The following is an 18,814-nucleotide window of genomic DNA, read 5'->3' as shown; positions in this document are numbered from 1 at the left end:
TATTACAAAGTCATTTAGCTCCCTATTAGAGTTGGATAAACTTCTTGTCTCCCCTTCTCTACAGAATTCCTCAAGTGTGAATGTAGATGCAAAATACTCATTCCAATGTGCCAACAACTAACAAAAAAAAAAAAAAAAAAAGGTTTATATATACTGTAGGCTTCCGTTGCCTGAAAATTTAAATGCATCCCATGTATTTTTCTTCTGCCACAAATCTCGGTTCAAGCTCGTGACCACCAAATACAGAGGATGCGGAAAGGTCAGGGAATGACCACCGCATTGGTGGTCATTCCCTGACCTTTCTGTAGAAGGAAACTGTAGAAGGCAATATGGTCTTAGTTGCTAATGCTCCTAAAAACCAAATAACAAACAAACAAAGCCATAAATCTCATTAGTTTATCTGACATCCACTTAGGCCTAAACCTTGAACAATATTTCTTAATGAGTATGAAAAGCCTAGTAGCTTCCACGATTAATTCCTTGAATGCTTCCCACTTAGAATTTGCTGTTGGTAACATCATCAGTTGGTCCCAATGTACAGAATTTAAAAACTGTCTGAGTCCACTGTAGTCACCTTTACAGAAGCAAAAACCCTTCCCTTTACCCTTGATAGTAGTTACATCTTTAAGTAAATCCCACATCAATAGACTGTGATCACTGACACCTAGTGGTTCCTTTATCTACAAATTCTTAATGCATGAATAATCACTGCTGATAATCACATTAAGAGTATTACTCTCTCTTGGTTGTCTTTCGAACATGCAGCTGTAGAAGACAATCATCCAATATATCCACAAAAGTCTTACTAGTGTGCAAATGATCCACCCACAAGTTCCACTTGCCATCTCAGTAGTTAAAATCCCCCATTATAAGATATGCTGAAATACTAGCCCACTCTATTTCTCTATATAATTGTTCATTGTACTCATTAGAGTCATTAGGTATGTAACACATTCCTGCCCTTATTTTTGCTTTCCAAGTGTTTATGTCACACCAAACTGGCTGAACATTGCACTGTCCACCAATGTCATCTGTATGCACTACCTTAGATTTTGTGTGTTTCTTAACTAACAGCATAACCCCTCCTCCCTTCCTATCCTTTCTGTACTCATTGTACTCCCCAAATTCTAATTCTGCATTCCTTATATATGTGTGACATCACATCTCTGATATCGCAATAATACCTGCCTTTGATGTCTTGACCAGCACTTCAAATTCATCAAATTTATTTACTATACTTCTGGCATTGGTGTAGCTGCAAGTATACGTGCACCTGTTCTTACTCTTAGTTACCCAAGCACAGTCCATGCATTTACTTGTTCTATGATGACTCCCAGCAGTTCTAGGAATCCCTAGCACCTTGATTCCCAGGCTGCTTCTCATTCCAGTAGACCAATAGAAGCAGTGCAAGAATCAATTTCACCTCTGCCTGCGACCATTGTTAATCTACAGGTGACCCCCCGCTTATTGCTGATAATTCGTTCCAGAAAAACAGAACGCTAAGTGAATCCGGGCTAAGCGAGCGCCGCATTCCCATAAGGAAATAATATGTATTTGTGAGTTGCAGTCGGTGCCATAGGATATTTCCTAATCAATAATAAACTGTAGTGAAAAGATACACAAATGTCAGTCAAAATATTTAATATTCAAATATTTGCACATATAAAATATTCTGCATTACATACGTACATAATTATGTGGTAACTACTTACGTATCAAAATTAAACTTAAAATTCCAATTAAAATCATGAATTCAATTGATCTAAATTGATTTTAATTGATTTAATTTAATTGATGAATTTAATCATGAAAAATGTGTCGATTTTGGTTTGAACTTTGGCCCTCTTCCAAATAAACTAAAAGGGGTATTAATTTTAAATCCCCCACCTAACAATAAAGTCACCTGATCCTTCGCTGCTTTGAAATCTGGCATTTTTTTTTCTTCTTCTTTCAATATGAAACTTCTTTTAGACAATCGTTTCCACAAAAGTCCTGCTTCATCTATGTTATAAACTTGTTGAGAAGTATAACACACAATACCCCTCTTCAATAATTTTAATAAGTTCTTTTTTGAAAGTTTCGGTTCCTTGATCTGCACTTGCGTCTTCTCCCTAGATTTTAAATCTATTCAACCAGCCCTTAATGGTTTTAAATGGTTTCATAGTTTTCCACAGTTTTAAATGGTTTCATATTTTTTTTTTTTTTAGGTGAGTTTTCTTCAGATCATCATATTGGCTAATCTCTCTTTTATAATATTTAACTTAACTGAATTCTGCATTGGATATTATCTTCAATAAAATTAGTTAGTCTTTCCATTTCAATCATAATAGTCGGCCTAGCCCTAGTTTCTTACAGCGGAACAGTTATCTTTCCTGCTGCTAAAATTAATTCTTTATTTTTTTATAATTGTTCTTACAGTTAAAGTTGCAAGTCCTAAATTATGGCACACATCCGCTTGTCGTTGACCGGAATCAATTCGCTTCAAAACGTCTAATTTAATTTTCAAATTCAGTCTTTTTCTTACATTTATAGTCTTCGTACTGCGTCCAGATGTTGTTGCTTTTTCATTCTTATCGGCCATTATTAACTCTTCGAAAATGTAACTTCGTTGGTTGCATTAATTATGATACAATGTTCGAGTAAACTGTCCGTTACATACGATGTCTAATACTGTACTGAGTAATGATTAGTCTTTGGATAAATGCATATAATGCAAATATTACAAGCAATATACTTGAAAATTTTTTAAAAAAATGTTGATCTTGGAACTACGTAACAAGTCACAGTACTGCATTATATTAGCGTGCAAGAAAATTTCACTGAGCGTGGGAGACGTTTTAATGCGGTTTTGCTATTCATTTTCAAGCTATCAACTCCATCAAATGAAACGATTTTGTTAAATATGCCAAAAATGCAATCTGTAAAAGAGCGTTATAGTGATCTGTGACAACATTATAGTCAGATATGGGTTATATTATAAGAACAGCGTTATAGTGAATCAGCGTGAAGCGAACCGCGTTATAATGGGGGCCTGCTGTATTAGTCTGTTTACACCCCCCCCCTTTCCCTGACCTACCTAATACTGCATCGGAAGCATCAGCAATTATTCTTGTACCCTTTCTATTAAGTGTATCCCATCCCTGTAGAAGCAGTCTCTCCTGTTAACAAGCATGGACCATGCTAAAAAAAATTCTATCCCACGAGCCTTGCAATATTTCCAGGGCTGAATTGATTGACAAGTCTCTCATCATATACTTTCTCCTGTCGTGTCTGTGCAGAATTGCAGACACTCAAATTTAACCCTAACTTGCGAACTTTTTTCAACATTGACCTGTACTTGTTAAGTATATCTGCAGATCTTCTACTCTTAATGTCATTAGTGCAAATGTGTACAATGATATTATCTTTTGCACTCTTAAAAGATTATATTTGCTTTACAACATCATCAACTTTTGCATCTGGCAGACATACCCTGGTCCTATTCCACTTATCCTTTTTGCACAATATATATTTCCTGTTTCCCCGACAATTGAGTCACTCCTGTGGGACCATTGCATTCTGCCTTGAAGATTGCCGTTGTGTTGTCTGATTCACGAGACTGAGCCCTGGTGTTGATTGGGGCAGATGAGAGCTTGATGGGTCCCCTGTTTCTTAATTCCTTCAATGGCATATACCCTACTCCTCAAACTCTCATAGATGCCCATCAGAATGCTGAGTTGGCACCTAATTTCTTCACACACACACAAAGGCATTCCTCCTTGGCTAGATCATGCCCTGTTCTAGAAAGGTCCACATACATTCCACAAGTTGCACATTTTTTTATACTGTGATGCGTTGGAGAATCTTCCTCTTCAGTTGTACCCCAAGCCTCAGCACTCCTGTTAGTTTGTACCTGTTGCTTTGCTGCTCTGGTCTGGGGCATGATCTCTGTTTAAATTCAATTTAATTGATTAACAATGAAAATTAATAAATTTAATTGATCACTACACTAAGCTAGCAGATTCCTAAATGCAGTGATACATATTACGTTGTGAAGTTTTACGTTATATCTTACACTGTCAAGTTTGAGATATAAGCTATGCTATAATATTTAAATAAAATTAATACAACTAGGCATAATATTTTAAGGGTTTAATATTCTATATCTATATAATATCGGTGTAGATATAGACCATAGACAACTCTTAAAGAAAAACTACAGTAGTGTGAAAGGCATCATTTCATCTGTATCTCATATTGTGCTCATCCTTCAGTTATATTAAAGGAGCCGGCAAAGCAACTAAGCAAACCTGTAGCCATAATTATGAGAGCATCCTTTGGACTCGGGAGGTCCCCACGGACTGGAGATGTGCAAATGTATCCCCAATTCACAAAGGGGGATCGAAGGGTGACACGAGTAATTACAGACCAATTAGTTTAACTTCTGTTCCGGATAAAATAATGGAGTCACTGGTTAAAGATGCATTGCAGGATCATCTAGACAAGACTGCAGCAGTAATTCAGACACAGCATGGGTTTGTTAAGGGAAAGTCTTGTCTGACAAATTTGATAGGATATTATGATGTGGTTACAAAGGAACTGGATGCAAAAAATAATTTTGATGTCATATATTTGGATTTCAGGAAAGCTTTTGACTCTGTTGTGCATGGAAGACTATTGTACAAATTGGAGCAGAATGGTATTAACGGTAAATTGCTACAATGGATAAAAGATTGGTTGAGTGGGAGAAGACAGAGGGTGGTAATTAATGGGTGCTGCTCTTCGTGGACTAATGTTATTAGTGGAGTCCCACAGGGTTTGGTGTTGGGACCTCTGTTGTTTTGTATATTTATCAATGATATTGATGAAGGTATATCAGGCTTAATGTCGAAGTTTGCAGATGATACAAAGGTTGGCAGGGTTGTTAATGACAGTAATGGCAGTGTGCTACTGCAACAGGATCTAGATAATTTGGACAGATGGGCTAAGAAGTGGCAACTGAAGTTTAACCTTGACAAATGCAAAGTACTGCTTATGGGTAGAAGTAACCCCAGAGAAACGTACCAACTGTGTGGTACTACACTTAAGGTAGTAGAAAATGAAAAAGACCTGGGAGTAATTGTGCAGTCAGATATGAAGTTTTCTGAGCAATGCAGACAGGCTGCCAGGGCAGGTCATGGGGTTTTGTCAATGATATATAGGAATTTTGCTAGCAGGGAGAAGGAGGCGATTGTCCCTCTGTATAAGGCAATGGTCAGGCCACGCCTTGAGTACTGCGTACAGGTCTGAAGGCCTCATTTTAGGAAGGATGTAGATTTGCTTGAGCGTGTACAGTGAAGGGCAACAAGATTGGTGAGGGGAATGAAGGGATCCTCTTACCAAGAGAGGCTTAAGTTCTGCAAATTGCAGTGGTTGGAGTCTAGTCACTTGCGTGGTGATCTGATTGAGGTGTATAAGGCCTTGAATGGGTTGAGCACGCTGAATTCTGATGGGATCCTTCCACTTATTCAGATTATGAACCTAAGGGGGCATAAATTCAAATTAAGGAAAAACAGATGTTGAATAGATGTTCGGAAATTTGCCTTTAGCCAGCGGGTGGTTAATTACTGGAACAAATTTCCACCTGTCGTGGAAGTTGATAGGTTGAATAAATTTAAGGGGGAACTGGACAGGCATTTGGAGGGAATGGTGTGAATTTTTTTTTTTTTTTTTTTTTGGCCGATGCAAGAAAGCAAGTGTATGAGCTTATGCATAAGCTCATACACTTGCTTTCTTGCATCACATGCCACTACTACTACTAGTACTTATTCTCAGTGAGCACCACCATCCAGACGGCACCTTTTCAAAGCTAGTTGGCTTTTCATCATTGGGTGGGCAGGTACCCCGGTATTGCAAATATGACATCCCAGTTGTGAAGTTAATCACACAATATGAGATATGCCAAAAGGTTTATGTGATAATATTTAAATATAACTAAATGCGGCTAGTTTTCAATATCAGGGTACCAGCCCACCCACCGATGAAGAGCCAACCAATTTTGAAACAGTGCCATCTGGATGGTGGTGGTGCCAACCGAGAATAAGTAACAATAGTCTTTTCTATTAGTGAAACGTTACTTATTCGAGGTAGTGCAATAAATGGGCAACTCGTTATGAAGGATGAGCACAATATGAGATACAGAAGAAATGATGCCTTTCACACTACCATAATTTTCCTTTAAGAGTTGTCTAATGCTGTATCTACATCGATATTATATAGAATCTTAAACTTTTAAAATATTAGGCCAAGTTGCATTTAATTTTATTTAAATATTATCACATAAAGCTTTTGGCATCTCTCATATTGTGTGATTAACTTCACAACTGGGTTGTCATACTTGCAATACCAGGGTACCTGCCCACCCACCGTTGAAAAGCCAACTAGCTTCGAAACGGCTGTCTGGGGAGCCTGTTAATTACAGAGTTTCCGAGAATAGGTAACAACAGTCTTCTCTACTGGGGAAATGTTGCCTATTTGCAGAGTTTTTGAGTGGTGTGAATTGAAGGAGTAACTGTCCCTTTCCTCCTTCGATGACTTTTCTTCTTCTTCCTCTCCTGCTATCACCTTTTTTGTCGTACTAAGTCTAATAGATACAGTATGAGGATAAAAGAGTACATTATCCCAACCTTTTGGCATCTCTCATATTGTGTGATTAACTTCACAACTGGGTTGTCATGTTTGCATCACCTACCCACTGAAGAAAGGCCAAATAACCCTGAAACTGTGCTGTCTGTGGGCTGGGAGACAGATCTTGATGAGGCCCTCATTACTGTGAATAGGTAACAACAGTCTTCCTTAATGGGGAAGTATTGCCTATTCAGGGGATTCACGAGCGTTAGAGTTCAGTGAGTGTGAGGAGTAACTGTCTCTTTCCTCTTTCGACAGCATTTCTTCTTCTTCCTTTCCTACTATCACTTTCCTACACCTTTTTTGCTTTCCTAAGTCTAATAGGCACAGTATGTGGATGATGGAGCATCTTATCCCATACCATTTTGCAAATGGTGCCGTCTGCTGGAGCATCCGTTTGCTGGAACTGAAAATTCTTTGCCTACACGTTAACCTCGTTCCCAGGCATCAAGTTTTGCTGGATGTAGTAGGCCACCTGGTCTGCAATTCGTTAACATAATGATAGTATTTCAGAAGTTTTGATGATTTCTGTTTAATGGGGTCTTCCCCATTAAAATATTGTTTCTAAACCTGGCTATGGTTTTTAATCTGGTATATTAATAGGATTTTTTTTTTTTTTTTTTTCCTTTAAATTTTAGAGCTTTTTCATATACAGTCAGTCCTCGTATAACACGTGTTTACACTACACGAATTCGATCATACACAATTTATAAATAGGGGAACGATATCTTATGTAACACGAACCGAATTCGCTTATGCACGATTCGCCTTTGTGTTTACAAGAAATGGCAGTCGAACGCAGAATCACCCGAACCGAATGCAACATGATAGGAATGAAGAGAAGATTCTGAAAATGTATTTGTTTTTTCTATCAGTGAAGGAGAAGCACATTTCACCATAATAATGTAAAAACCAACACAATTCCAGCAATCTGTATAATTGCAAATGCAATTAGATCGAGTTTACTACCAGTTTATAAAACAGATTCCACTAGAAGGAACGCAACTGGAAATTGTTTATATTGTTTTATGGTAGTAACCCCTAGAACTGTGCATTTAGTAAAATGTGAGGTGTTAATAGTGTATATCTGCCTTTACAGTGTTGTTTATTCAGTTGCTACACGCGCGCAGCTTTGTTTATGTGTATCAAGCGTGCCTCCTCGTTTTGTAATTGTGCTTTATTCCCTAAAAATGAGTAAAATACTTAATTAAAAGGTGTGAAAAGGAAGCGTCCTGGTGAAGACACTGCAGATTCAGAGAGAAAAAGAAAAGCAATATCAATAAACAGAGGTGGACTGGGTCAAAAATTCTTACCCGGGGAAATTTATAGTGGCCTCATACTATGGTTTATGGCCAAAATCACACTGACCCACCCGGGTTTCCCCCGGTAAGGCTTATGGCCAGTCCGCCTCTGTCGATAGAGAAAAAATATGAAATTGTGAAACGCTTTGAGCGAAATAAGACCATGTGATATTGCACGTGCTACAGGCCTAAATGAGGCAACGCCGAGAATTACAAAGAATGCAGGGAAAATAAAAACAACTTTGATAGCAGGAACAACTCAAAGTGTAATTAAAATCCATTAGATTAAGACACAAAGAATTGGAAGAGATGGAACGGCTGTCATCTGTTTGGATAGAAAATCAAACAAAAAACAAGTTTGCTTACGATAGAAGCAAAAGCATTAGCAATATTTTATTACGTAATAGTCGTATTGTGTTTGGTAATGTTTTGATTACAAATGGGTGTTCAATCTTGGGTGATCGGCACCTAACCCTATTTTTCCCATAGGGCCTGTTGTTTATATTGCACGATTTTGTATTGCACGAGGGTTTCTAGGAACACAACTATCGTGCTATACGAGGACTGACTGTATTGTTATTTTGATATTGTAGGAGAGTGTTGCTCCTTTACCAGCACAGGAGGTTATATTAGATGATGATGAAGATAGAAGAAATCCTCAGTATATTCCTAAGAAAGGATCTTTCTATGAGCATGATGATCGCTTAAATATCGATTCAGAAGAAGACAAGGACAAAGATAAAAAAGACAAGTAAGTATAATACTATTGTAATTTCATAATTATACTTTATCATATGTATGCACATGTTGTGCAACTGAAATTTGCTTTCTTGATGGTTGCTTATTTCTTTAGTTTTGAGAATCTTATAATTAGACATTTTTATAGGAAAGTTTTTGTACTGTTACAACAGCTGTTGATTTTTATGTGTTTTAGTTTAAAACCCTTGCTTAACGCTTTTAGCAGCATGTTTTCTGTAGAATTGAAGGTTTTTTTTTTTTTTTGTAAGATTTTGAGGTTTTGTAAAAATGAGAACTTTGTGCATAAATGCTTTTAAATATTAATTTGTTCCTATGTCCATCATCAGTGAACTATTTGTCAAAACTTAGTTTTTTGCATATTTTTTCATCTACGTCTATTCATTTATCACTTTATTTAATTTCATAAACTTCTGGATCTAAATTCAATATATTTCTTAGATTGATAAGATATTGCAATTAAGAAAACTGAGGCTAACAGTTGCAATCATCCCATCTTCCTCCTGATATTTAAAGCTATTTCATGCAGCCATCTAATAACATTGCATCTACTACTGGAAATAAAGATAAGAGGCAGCAGCAGCATGTACTTAAAGATTTCAAGACATTTCATACATTAATCTTTTTCAGAATACAAGTGTGTGTGTGTGTGTATATATATATATATATATATATATATATATAACTTATTTATATTAGTAATAAAAAAGAAAGTTAATAATTATAACAACTGTAACTAATATTTATGGGTCAATGCCGTTGCAGAACAATCATGCATTACAACCATAATGTGTATAAAATATTGAGGATAATAATAGAAAAGGTAAATCAATCAAATAATACCATTTAGGGATTTAGGAAACGCTAAAGATTAAAAAAAAAAAAAAAAAATTATCGCTTTTCACCCACAATCCTGATGACTTCATCTGGGGCCAACCACCCAGACTGAAGGCAAAAAAACTTTTCTGTAAACGTCTCTGTTTCTGTAATGATCAATATATGCTAAGTAATTTAAATCTAAACCAAATATCGTAATTAAAAATGGTTAGGAAATTTTAGAATCAAAAGTAAGAAAATATAAGTAAATTATAAATGCAATTTATAATTTACTGACCCGACAGAGAACGTAATTTAATTTAATGATTACAATAAGATTAAATATATAATACATACTACATATCTACCGTATCCAGGACATAATATAGTAACGATAATAGTCAAGATCAAAATAATGTGGTGCCCCCTATGAGATGGATATGGTAAAAATAAATAAAAATAAATAATTAATTAATTAACCAATCAAATTTAAGTTAACGCAAAGAGAAACATGCAGATAGTAAGAAGAAAAACTAAAGGAGTAGGAATAATAGAACCTGAACTCCATAAAGGCGAAAAATAGTGGTATAGATAAGAAATAGTTTCTCCTATTACCACTATTTTTTGCCTTTATGGTTCAGGTTCTATTATTCCTACTCCTTTAGTTTTTCTTCTTACTATCTGCATGTTTCTCTTTGCGTTAACTTAAATTTGATTGGTTAATTAATTAATTATTTTTATTTATTTTTACCATATCCATCACATAGGGGGCACCACATATTATTTTGATCTTGACAGCTATTACCGTTACTATATTATGTCCTGGATATGGTAGATATGTAGTATGTATTATATATTTAATCTTATTGTAATTATTAAATTATGTTCTCTGTCGGGTCAACGATGATTAATATGTGCTTACTTTTATAATTTATTTATAATTTACTTATATTTTCTTACTTTTGATTGTAAAATTTCTAAAATTTCCTAACCATTTTTAATTATGATATTTGGTTTATATTTGGTTTAGATTTAAATTACTTAGTATATATTGATCATTACAGAAACAGAGAACTTCCTGTCGTTTTTTGTCTTCAGTCTGGGTGGTTGGCCCCAGTTGAAGTCATCTGGATTGTGGGTAAAAAGCGATAATAATTTTTTTTTTTTTTTTTTTTATATAATCCTTAGCGTTTTCCTAAATCCCTGAATAGTATTATTTGATTGATTTACCTTTTCTATTATTTTCTATTATTATCCTCAATATTTTATATATATATAACCATACAAATAAATTAGAATGAGAATTAACAATAAAAAATAAAATAATGCCAGCAGTATGGCAAGACAAGAGTGAATCGGCGCAAGTTCAGTCCGCCACCCAGATCGGGTGGTGGACTGATCTTTCGATTGACTCACCTTTGCGGCAATTTGTCTAGCGATCGAAATGCAGTGATTCCCTGACCATTATTGGCCTCTGTTGAGATGGGGCGTAATGGTCAGTCTATTTTTGGTTTATTTTTGTTTTATTTTACTGTAGTGGTCTAGATCTCTGTTGGTGATATTTCACATAAATTTGGACCTGTACCCGTCAGCGGGGGCGCTGTTAAATTTCTATTTTAATTGGCTTTCAAAATTTAATGAATTATTTATTATTCTTTTAATTAGATGTTCTAAATTATCTTAGAGATTTTCTGCTGCAATATTTTTACTCTTGTTACCCTTCTCTTCCCTCCCTGTTTCTTAAGTTTAATTTCGACTATTTTTGCTATACTGCTGGCATTATTTTATTTTTTATTGTTAATATTCATTCTAATTTATTTGTATGGTTATATTTCAAGCATCATGTAGAGGAATATGCTTTTTGCTGCCTCTGATGTTTGCTGTACCTTTTTATTTTATTTTATCATGAAAGATTCAGTTTCCAACTATTTTAAATGTTATTTAATATGTATAAGTATGTGTGTGTGTGTGTGTGTATATATATAGTAGTAATATACAACTGTTAAGAAGAAAAATAAGCAGAAAAAGGAAAATAACAAAAGTTATTTTATATCTAATGCTCCAAAATGCACAGTGCAGCAATGAAGGAAGCAAAAGGATATAAATGATGTGTGGTTTGTAAATTAGATAGTGTCTGTGAAAATGGAAATGAAAAGTACACACGGTGCCTGAACTAAGAGAAGTTTAAGGGATAGTTGAAAGTGGAAGTGAAGTAGTGGTTAAACAGGAGAAAGAATTTGAAAAACCTAGTACAAAAATGAACTGAGACTGAGGGAAAAAATTTAAAAATAATAATAAATAACAAAGAAATAAATAAGTAAATAACACTATATTCAGATATGGGAGGGCAATTTTAGCAAGAGGTCGTCAAATCAGGGGATGGCAAATATGCAAAATCTGAATATAGTAGATGAAAATATGATACATAGTCAGGAAATTCATCAGGGGACTACTCCTGACCATGTATCAGGCACTGCGTTTCCAAACTTGTCTGTAGTATTAGAAAAGGGGGGAAGCAAACATGCGGCCTTTATCGTAATACTAATAGACAAAGTAGTCCCTACGCAGTGTAAAAATAATAATGTAAATTAAAATAAATACAAATTTACAAAAGTGTAATGTGAAATATAATACACCTGTGAAGTGTGGAAGGGGTGAAAGGTAATTAAATTAACGTGGTTGAAAATTAAAATTCAAAAATAAAGCAGAGAAATTTGAACGAAAAAGTGTAGACAAGCAAAATGGTATAGGGAATGGCAAAAATTCTTGGGGAGGAGAAGGGAAGAAAAAGCTGGTTAAAAGAAGGCCTGCCTTCTTTTGACCATCTTTTTGTTTTATGTATAGAATTTAAAATCAATCATAAAAATTTCCTATCACGTCTCAATTTTAAGATATAGATAGATAACTGGATTCTGTACAGAGATATCATTGCTGTTTGAAATACAATTTTTAAACTTATTAACTTTTGGTTGGTTTTGTTTATTGGGCTAAAAGTTAAGCAAGTACATCATTACTGTTCTTGCAATATAGTATATTTCGATTTTGATGCACTTTTCCAGACAAGTCAGTACTTTTATTAATTTATTACACCATTCAACTGTTCAAAATATAGTGTATGATAAACTACGCTACAAGAATTCACTTTCTGTTCAAATTTACCAATTGCTTTTACTGTTTTTAGGTTAATGCATTATTAAAATTGAGAAGACAAAGCACAGAACTTGCGTCAATCACCCAGACAACTCCTGCTATGTTTGTGGACACTTAACTCCAAAAACTCAGAGGAAGAAAATATACAATGTCACAAAAGTTGCATATTCATTGTATTTCGGCTGCAAGACCAGTGACCAAGAAAAAAAATTGGGCTCCACATATCTGTTTTATTACTTGTACAATGAACTTAAGGCTGTGGTTATATGGCAAGCTGGGAGCATTCCTTTTGCTGTTCCTATGGTGTGGCGCGAGCCGAAGATAATTTATATGCATCCCATGTATTTTTCTTCTCTGCCACGAGCCTCCACGAGTTGGTATGAAAAGCCTAGTAGCCTCCAAGATTAAGTCCCTGAAGGTTTCCCATTTAGAATTCAGTGGTGGTAACATCATCAGTTGGTCCCACTGTATAGAATTTAAAAACTGTTTGAGACCACTGTAGTCACCTTTACAAAAGCAAAAACCCTTCCCTTTACCCTTGATGGTAGTTGCATCTTTAAGGAAATCCTACATCAGTACACTGTGATCATTGTCACCTACTGGTTCCTTTATCTGCAAATTCTTAATGCATGAATAATCACTGCTGATAATTATCAGCAGTGATTATTTTTTTATACCTCTGGAACGAAAGTTGGTTAATGACCTGATTATGAAAATATCAATCTTTTACTTCTGTCACGTCTACATCAAGAGATGTATGCATTTTTTAAATTCCTTGTTTTTATACAATATCAGCATACATGTTTGTAATTATTATACATAATATATGTTACTTAGACATGTTTCCCACTCAATGATTTCCTTTTATACTCCAGATTGCTTTCCCGTTTAAGGAACCAACAGTAATCTCCCATCATGGCAGAGTCCCAGCGATCTTGGTATCGTTTTTCCACTGCAGATACGTCCTGGTGGAAGCACTCTTATTCATCACTGACATCTGCTAAGTTTTCACAAAATAAATCCAAATGGGAATCAAGGAAATGCATTTTCAATGACATTCGGCACCCCATGTTCTTGTTTGTTATTTGGTTTTTAGGAGCGTTAGCAACCATGGCCATATTGCTCCGGGGATATGCAGTGGTCATTCCCTGACCTTTCCGCATCCTCCGTATTTGGTGGTGACGGGCTCGAACCCCGGTTTAATCAAGAAGCGTGTGCTACGCACTGCTGCTCCTTCCCACCCGGCTACGGAGGCGCCTCATGTTCTTGTAACATTTCAGCAAATTTGTCACCAGTTGCTCATAGTTCTCTCCTTTTCTCTTTCTAAGGAATCCATGTACCACAGCCTTGAAAGATCTCCATGCAGCCAGTTCAACATCATTCAGGTTTCTCTGAAATTCTCATCTTTTAGGAGCTTTCTTATTTGAGGACCTATGAAAATTCCTTCCTTCAGCTTTGAATGAGATAAATTTGGAAACATTTTCAGTAAATATTGGAATTCTGTGCTTTCTTTATCCAGTGAAATTCTTAACCTTAGTGAAATTCTTAATCAGTCCAAGCTTGATGTGTAAAGGGAGAAGAAAAACCTTTTGTGGATCAACCAATGGAACATTCTTTACATTGCTTTTTGGCAGATATAAGCTAGTCTGTAATCAAGTCACAAAGGAGGTTAGGCAGGTGAAGGGAGATTTCGAGAAATCTTTGGCAAAGGATGCAAAGAAAAACAGCAAAGAGTTCTTTACATCTGTAAACTCTAGAAGAAAGAGTATGAATCATCTTGGTCCACTTAACATAGATGGTTCGACTACTGATATCCTGCTCAAGTAGCTGATAAACTGAATGAGCATTTTGCATCTACATTCACACATGAGGAGTTATTCAAGGAGGGGAGTGCCAGAAGTTTATCAAACTCTAAAAGGGAGCTAAGCGATTTTGTAATGACTGAGAGCAAAGTGGAGGAGAAATTGTTGAAGTTAAACATAAAATAGGCACCGGGGGCAGATAGAATCTATCCAGTTATGTTGAAGGAGGCAGTATGGGAAGTACGCAAACCCTTAGCCATAATTATAAGAGCATCCTTAGAGTCATGGGGGGGTCCCCATAGACTGGTGATGTGCAAATGTATCGCCAATTCACAAAGAGGGTGCAAAGGGTGACACAAATAATTATAGACCTTTACTTTAACTTCTGTTCTGGTGGAAATAACGGAGTTACTGGTTAAAGAGGTGATACAGGATCATCTACACAAGACTGCATTAATAGTTCAGACACAGCATGGGTTTGTTAAGGGGAAGTCTTGTCTGACCAATTTGATTGGATACTACGATGTGGTCATAAATGAACTGGATGCAAAAAATAATTTTGATATCATGTACTTGGATTTCAGGAAAGCTTTTGATACTGCTGCACATGGAAGACTGCTGTACAAATTGGAGCAGTGGCATTAAGGGCAAATTACTGCAATGGATAAAGAGATGGTTGAGTGGGAGATGGCAGAGAGTGGTAATAAATGGACACTGCTCTACGTGGACTAATGTTATTAGCGGAGTCCCCAAGGTTTGGTGCTGGGCCAATTGTTATTTTGTGTATTAATCAACGATATCGATGAAGGTATATCAGGCTTAATGTGTATCCAAGTTTACAGATGATACAAAGGTTGACAGGGTTGTTAATGACACTAAAGACAGTATGCTACTGTAACAGGATTTAGAAAAGTTAGGCAGATGGGCTGAGAAGTGGCAACTTAAGTTTAACATTGACAAATGCAAAGCACTGCATATGGGTAGCAGTAATCCAAGAGAAACGTACAAACTGTGTGGTGCTACACTCAGGGGGATGGAGAATGAAAAAGACCTGGAGGTAATTGTGCAGTCAGATATGAAGCTCTCTGAGCAGTGCAGATGGGCTGCCAGAGCAGGTCATGGAGTTTTGTCAATGATATATAGGAATTTTGCTAGCAGAGACAAGGAAGTGATTATCCCTTTGTATAAGGTAGTGATTAGGCCACACCTTGAGTACTGCATACAGGTCTAGAGGCCTCATTTTAGGAAGGATGTAGAGTTGCTAGAACAAGTACAGAGAAGGGCAACAAGATTGGTGAGAGGAACAAAGGGGTGCACTTAAGAAGAAAGGCTTAAGTTTTGCAAGTTGCAGCATCTGGAGACTAGGCAGTTGCGAGGTGATCTGATCGAGGTGTATAAGGCCTTGAATGGTTTGAGCAGGTTCAATGCTGATAGGATACTTCTGCTTGCTCAGACTAAGAACCTGAGGGGGCACAGATTCAAACTGAGGAAAGACAGTTGTAGAATAGATGTTCGGAAGTTTGACTTTAGCCAGTGGGTAGTTGACTGCTGGAACAGATTTACATCTGTTGTTGTGGAGGTTGATAGCTTAAATACATTTAAAACTGAACTGGACAATCATTTAGAATGACCGACTGGATGTGTGAAATAGGAAGGTTTTTTTTTTTTTTTTTTTTTTTTTTTTTTATGGCTGGTGCTGTATAAGCATGCTTTCTTGCATCATATGCCTCATCATCAGCCATTTTTAATCCACTGCAGGATGAAGGCCTCTCCGGCAACTTTCCAGTTCTTTCTGTTTTGTGCAATGGCCATCCATTTACTACCCAAAAACTCTTGAATTTCATCTGTCCATCTCCATCGTTGTCTTCCAGGTTTTTTTCTGGCTCCTCTTGGGTACCATTCTGTTATTTTCTTAGTCCATCTGTCATCATGTCTTTGAGCTACGTGTCCTGTCCAAGACCATTTCAGTTCTTTAGTTTTGATAAGAATGTCCTTTTCTTGAGTTTGCTGCCTAATTCATATGTTTCTCTTATCTAACAGTCTGATTCCGAATATAATTTGCTCCATTCTTCGCTGTGTAGTTCTCAGTTTCTCTTCCATTCTTTTGGTGAGTGCCCAAGTTTCACTTCCATAAGTCATGATGGGGAGTATACATTGGTTCATTATTTTACATTTCAGACAAATTGAGATATTGCTCCTCAGTATGTGACTATATTTCCTGAATGCTATCCATCCAAAATTTATTGTACTCTTGACTTGCAGCCATTTATCATTATTACAGCTAATGACTTGTCCCAGGTAAGCATATTACTCCACCTTTTCAATTACTGCTCCTTCAATCATTATATCCCTTTCTGTGGCATACTTGTTCATCATTACTTTTGTTTTAGCCATATTCATCGTTAGTCCAAAAGACTTACTAACTCTGCATAACTGATTAAAATTTTCCTCAAATTCTTTGGGATTGTGGCTTATGACCACAATGGCATCTGCAAATCATAAATGGTTTAGGTACTTTCCATTCACAGTGACTCCTTTCTGTAACCCCTCTAATCTTCTGAAAGCTTCTTCGAGGGCAGCAATGAACAAATTCGGAGGTATTGTGTCTCCTTGTCAAACTCCTTTCTTAATTTTAAATTTGCTACTGTCTTTGTGTGGTCTAATAGAGGAAGTAGCGTACTCATATATTTTCTTCAAAGTCATAATATATGGGTGATCTATGCCTTATCTTTCCAGTGCCCAAAACGTTGCTTTATGCTGTATGGAGTCTAATGCCTTTTCATAATCCGCAATTGCCAGGCATAATGGTGTTTTATATTCATTTGCTTTCTCCATTAGCTGTGATGTTATGTGAAGGTGATCCATAGTTGAGAATCCTGTCCTAAAGCCAGCTTGCTCTTTCGGTTGATTTTAATCAAGAATTCTTTCTAATCTGTTAGTAATGACCCTTGTGAACAACTTGTAGATATGGGATAACAAGCTAATTGGTCTATAATTTCTGATTTATCTCCTTGCTTATGTGGCAAAATTATGATTGCATTATTCCAGTCCTTAGGCATCATTCCTTTCCTAATTTATTTTGTGAAGAGCCAGTTTCTGTGTCCAATTTTAACAACTCTACAGTAGCTTCATCTCATCCGGGGCTTTCTGATTCTTCATTTTCTTTAATGCATGTTCTACCTCATCAGGAAGGATATCGGGTATGTCGTATGTGTTACTTCTCTATAGTAACTTCTCTTGTATACTTCTCTATAGTAGTCTTATGCCATTTGAATTATGCCTCCTCTATTTATAAGTACCCCATTACTATTCTTCAGTTTCGGTATCATTTGTCTTTCTGCATTACTGCTCATGGCTGCTGAATTAAGTCCTTTGTTTTCCCTTAATGCTTGTTCTTCTTTTCTTGTGTTAAATCTTCTTATGTTCTCTCTCTCAGTATCTTTCTAATGGCTTTGCATAACTCGATATAGTCAGTTTTCCTCAACTAATGCTAATGAATTATGTCATACGCCTCAACTAATGCTAATGAATTACAAAAATTATAGGCTGAATTGCAAAACCAATTAGAGGCGAGGTAACTGTAAAGTAAAATGATTAAACAAGTAAAATTAAAGGTGAGATTGCTATCATCAGAAATGGATGGGCAAATTTAGTTATAAGTTGAAAAAAGGGGATAGCAAAAATGTGATGTTAGCTAAAGTAAATATTGATACATGGTCAGGTATTTCATCAGAGGATTGCACCTGACCATGTATCAGGAACTGCATTCTATACTTATCCATAACAGTGAAAGAGAAGCGAAATAAAGCCTAAAAGAATAAAATTATAAGGGATAAAGCAACACCACTCTCACACAATATCGTAATCCCTTAGGGACCACCTTGTCCATACTGTGTGAGAGTGGTGTTGCTTTATCCCTTATTTTTTAATAAATAAAGCTTAAAAGAATAAAATTATAAGGGGAAAAAAAATAACACCACTCTCACACAGTGTGGTAGTCCCTTGTCTTCTTTGGGTATCAAACATCAAGATTGTAAGTAAAGACAGCAATACCATGTCTCTGTTTCGCATATAAAATTTATGCGAAAAAGGTGCAATCAAAACAAAAGTAGGAAAATAAAATTTTGGAGAAAATTTAGATAAAATTTAATGAAATCCAGAATGGATTTCATTAAATTTATTGAATATATTTCATTAATGAAATATATTTAAGCCAAAATCGATGTAGATAATGGGGGAAATATTATGTAGAAGGCATGTAGTTTACAGTTGACACTACAGAGAATGTAAGTAAGAATATAAGGAATGTATATACAAATGAAAAGAACTATCTGCAAACACCAA

General features: G+C 35.9%; 1 protein-coding gene across 1 annotated transcript in view; it reads left to right on the top strand.

Moving 5' to 3' along the window:
* The window catches only part of LOC150075830 (uncharacterized), a 184,005-nt gene that overhangs the window by 84,463 nt on the left and 80,728 nt on the right, over positions 1–18,814 (top strand). Inside the window, exon 4 of the mRNA XM_090387456.1 lies at positions 8,540–8,697. Coding sequence (XP_090243582.1) covers positions 8,540–8,697 — 158 coding nt within the window. The remainder of the gene's footprint in view (positions 1–8,539; positions 8,698–18,814) is intronic.

The sequence above is a fragment of the Mastigoproctus giganteus genome, chromosome 13, assembly GCF_048544385.1.
Source record: "Mastigoproctus giganteus isolate SK-2022 chromosome 13, ASM4854438v1, whole genome shotgun sequence".
In the NCBI taxonomy this organism is placed as follows: Eukaryota; Metazoa; Arthropoda; class Arachnida; order Uropygi; family Thelyphonidae; genus Mastigoproctus; species Mastigoproctus giganteus.
Note: the sequence above shows the minus strand (reverse complement) of the source record. Positions and strands in the feature narration are given on the sequence as shown.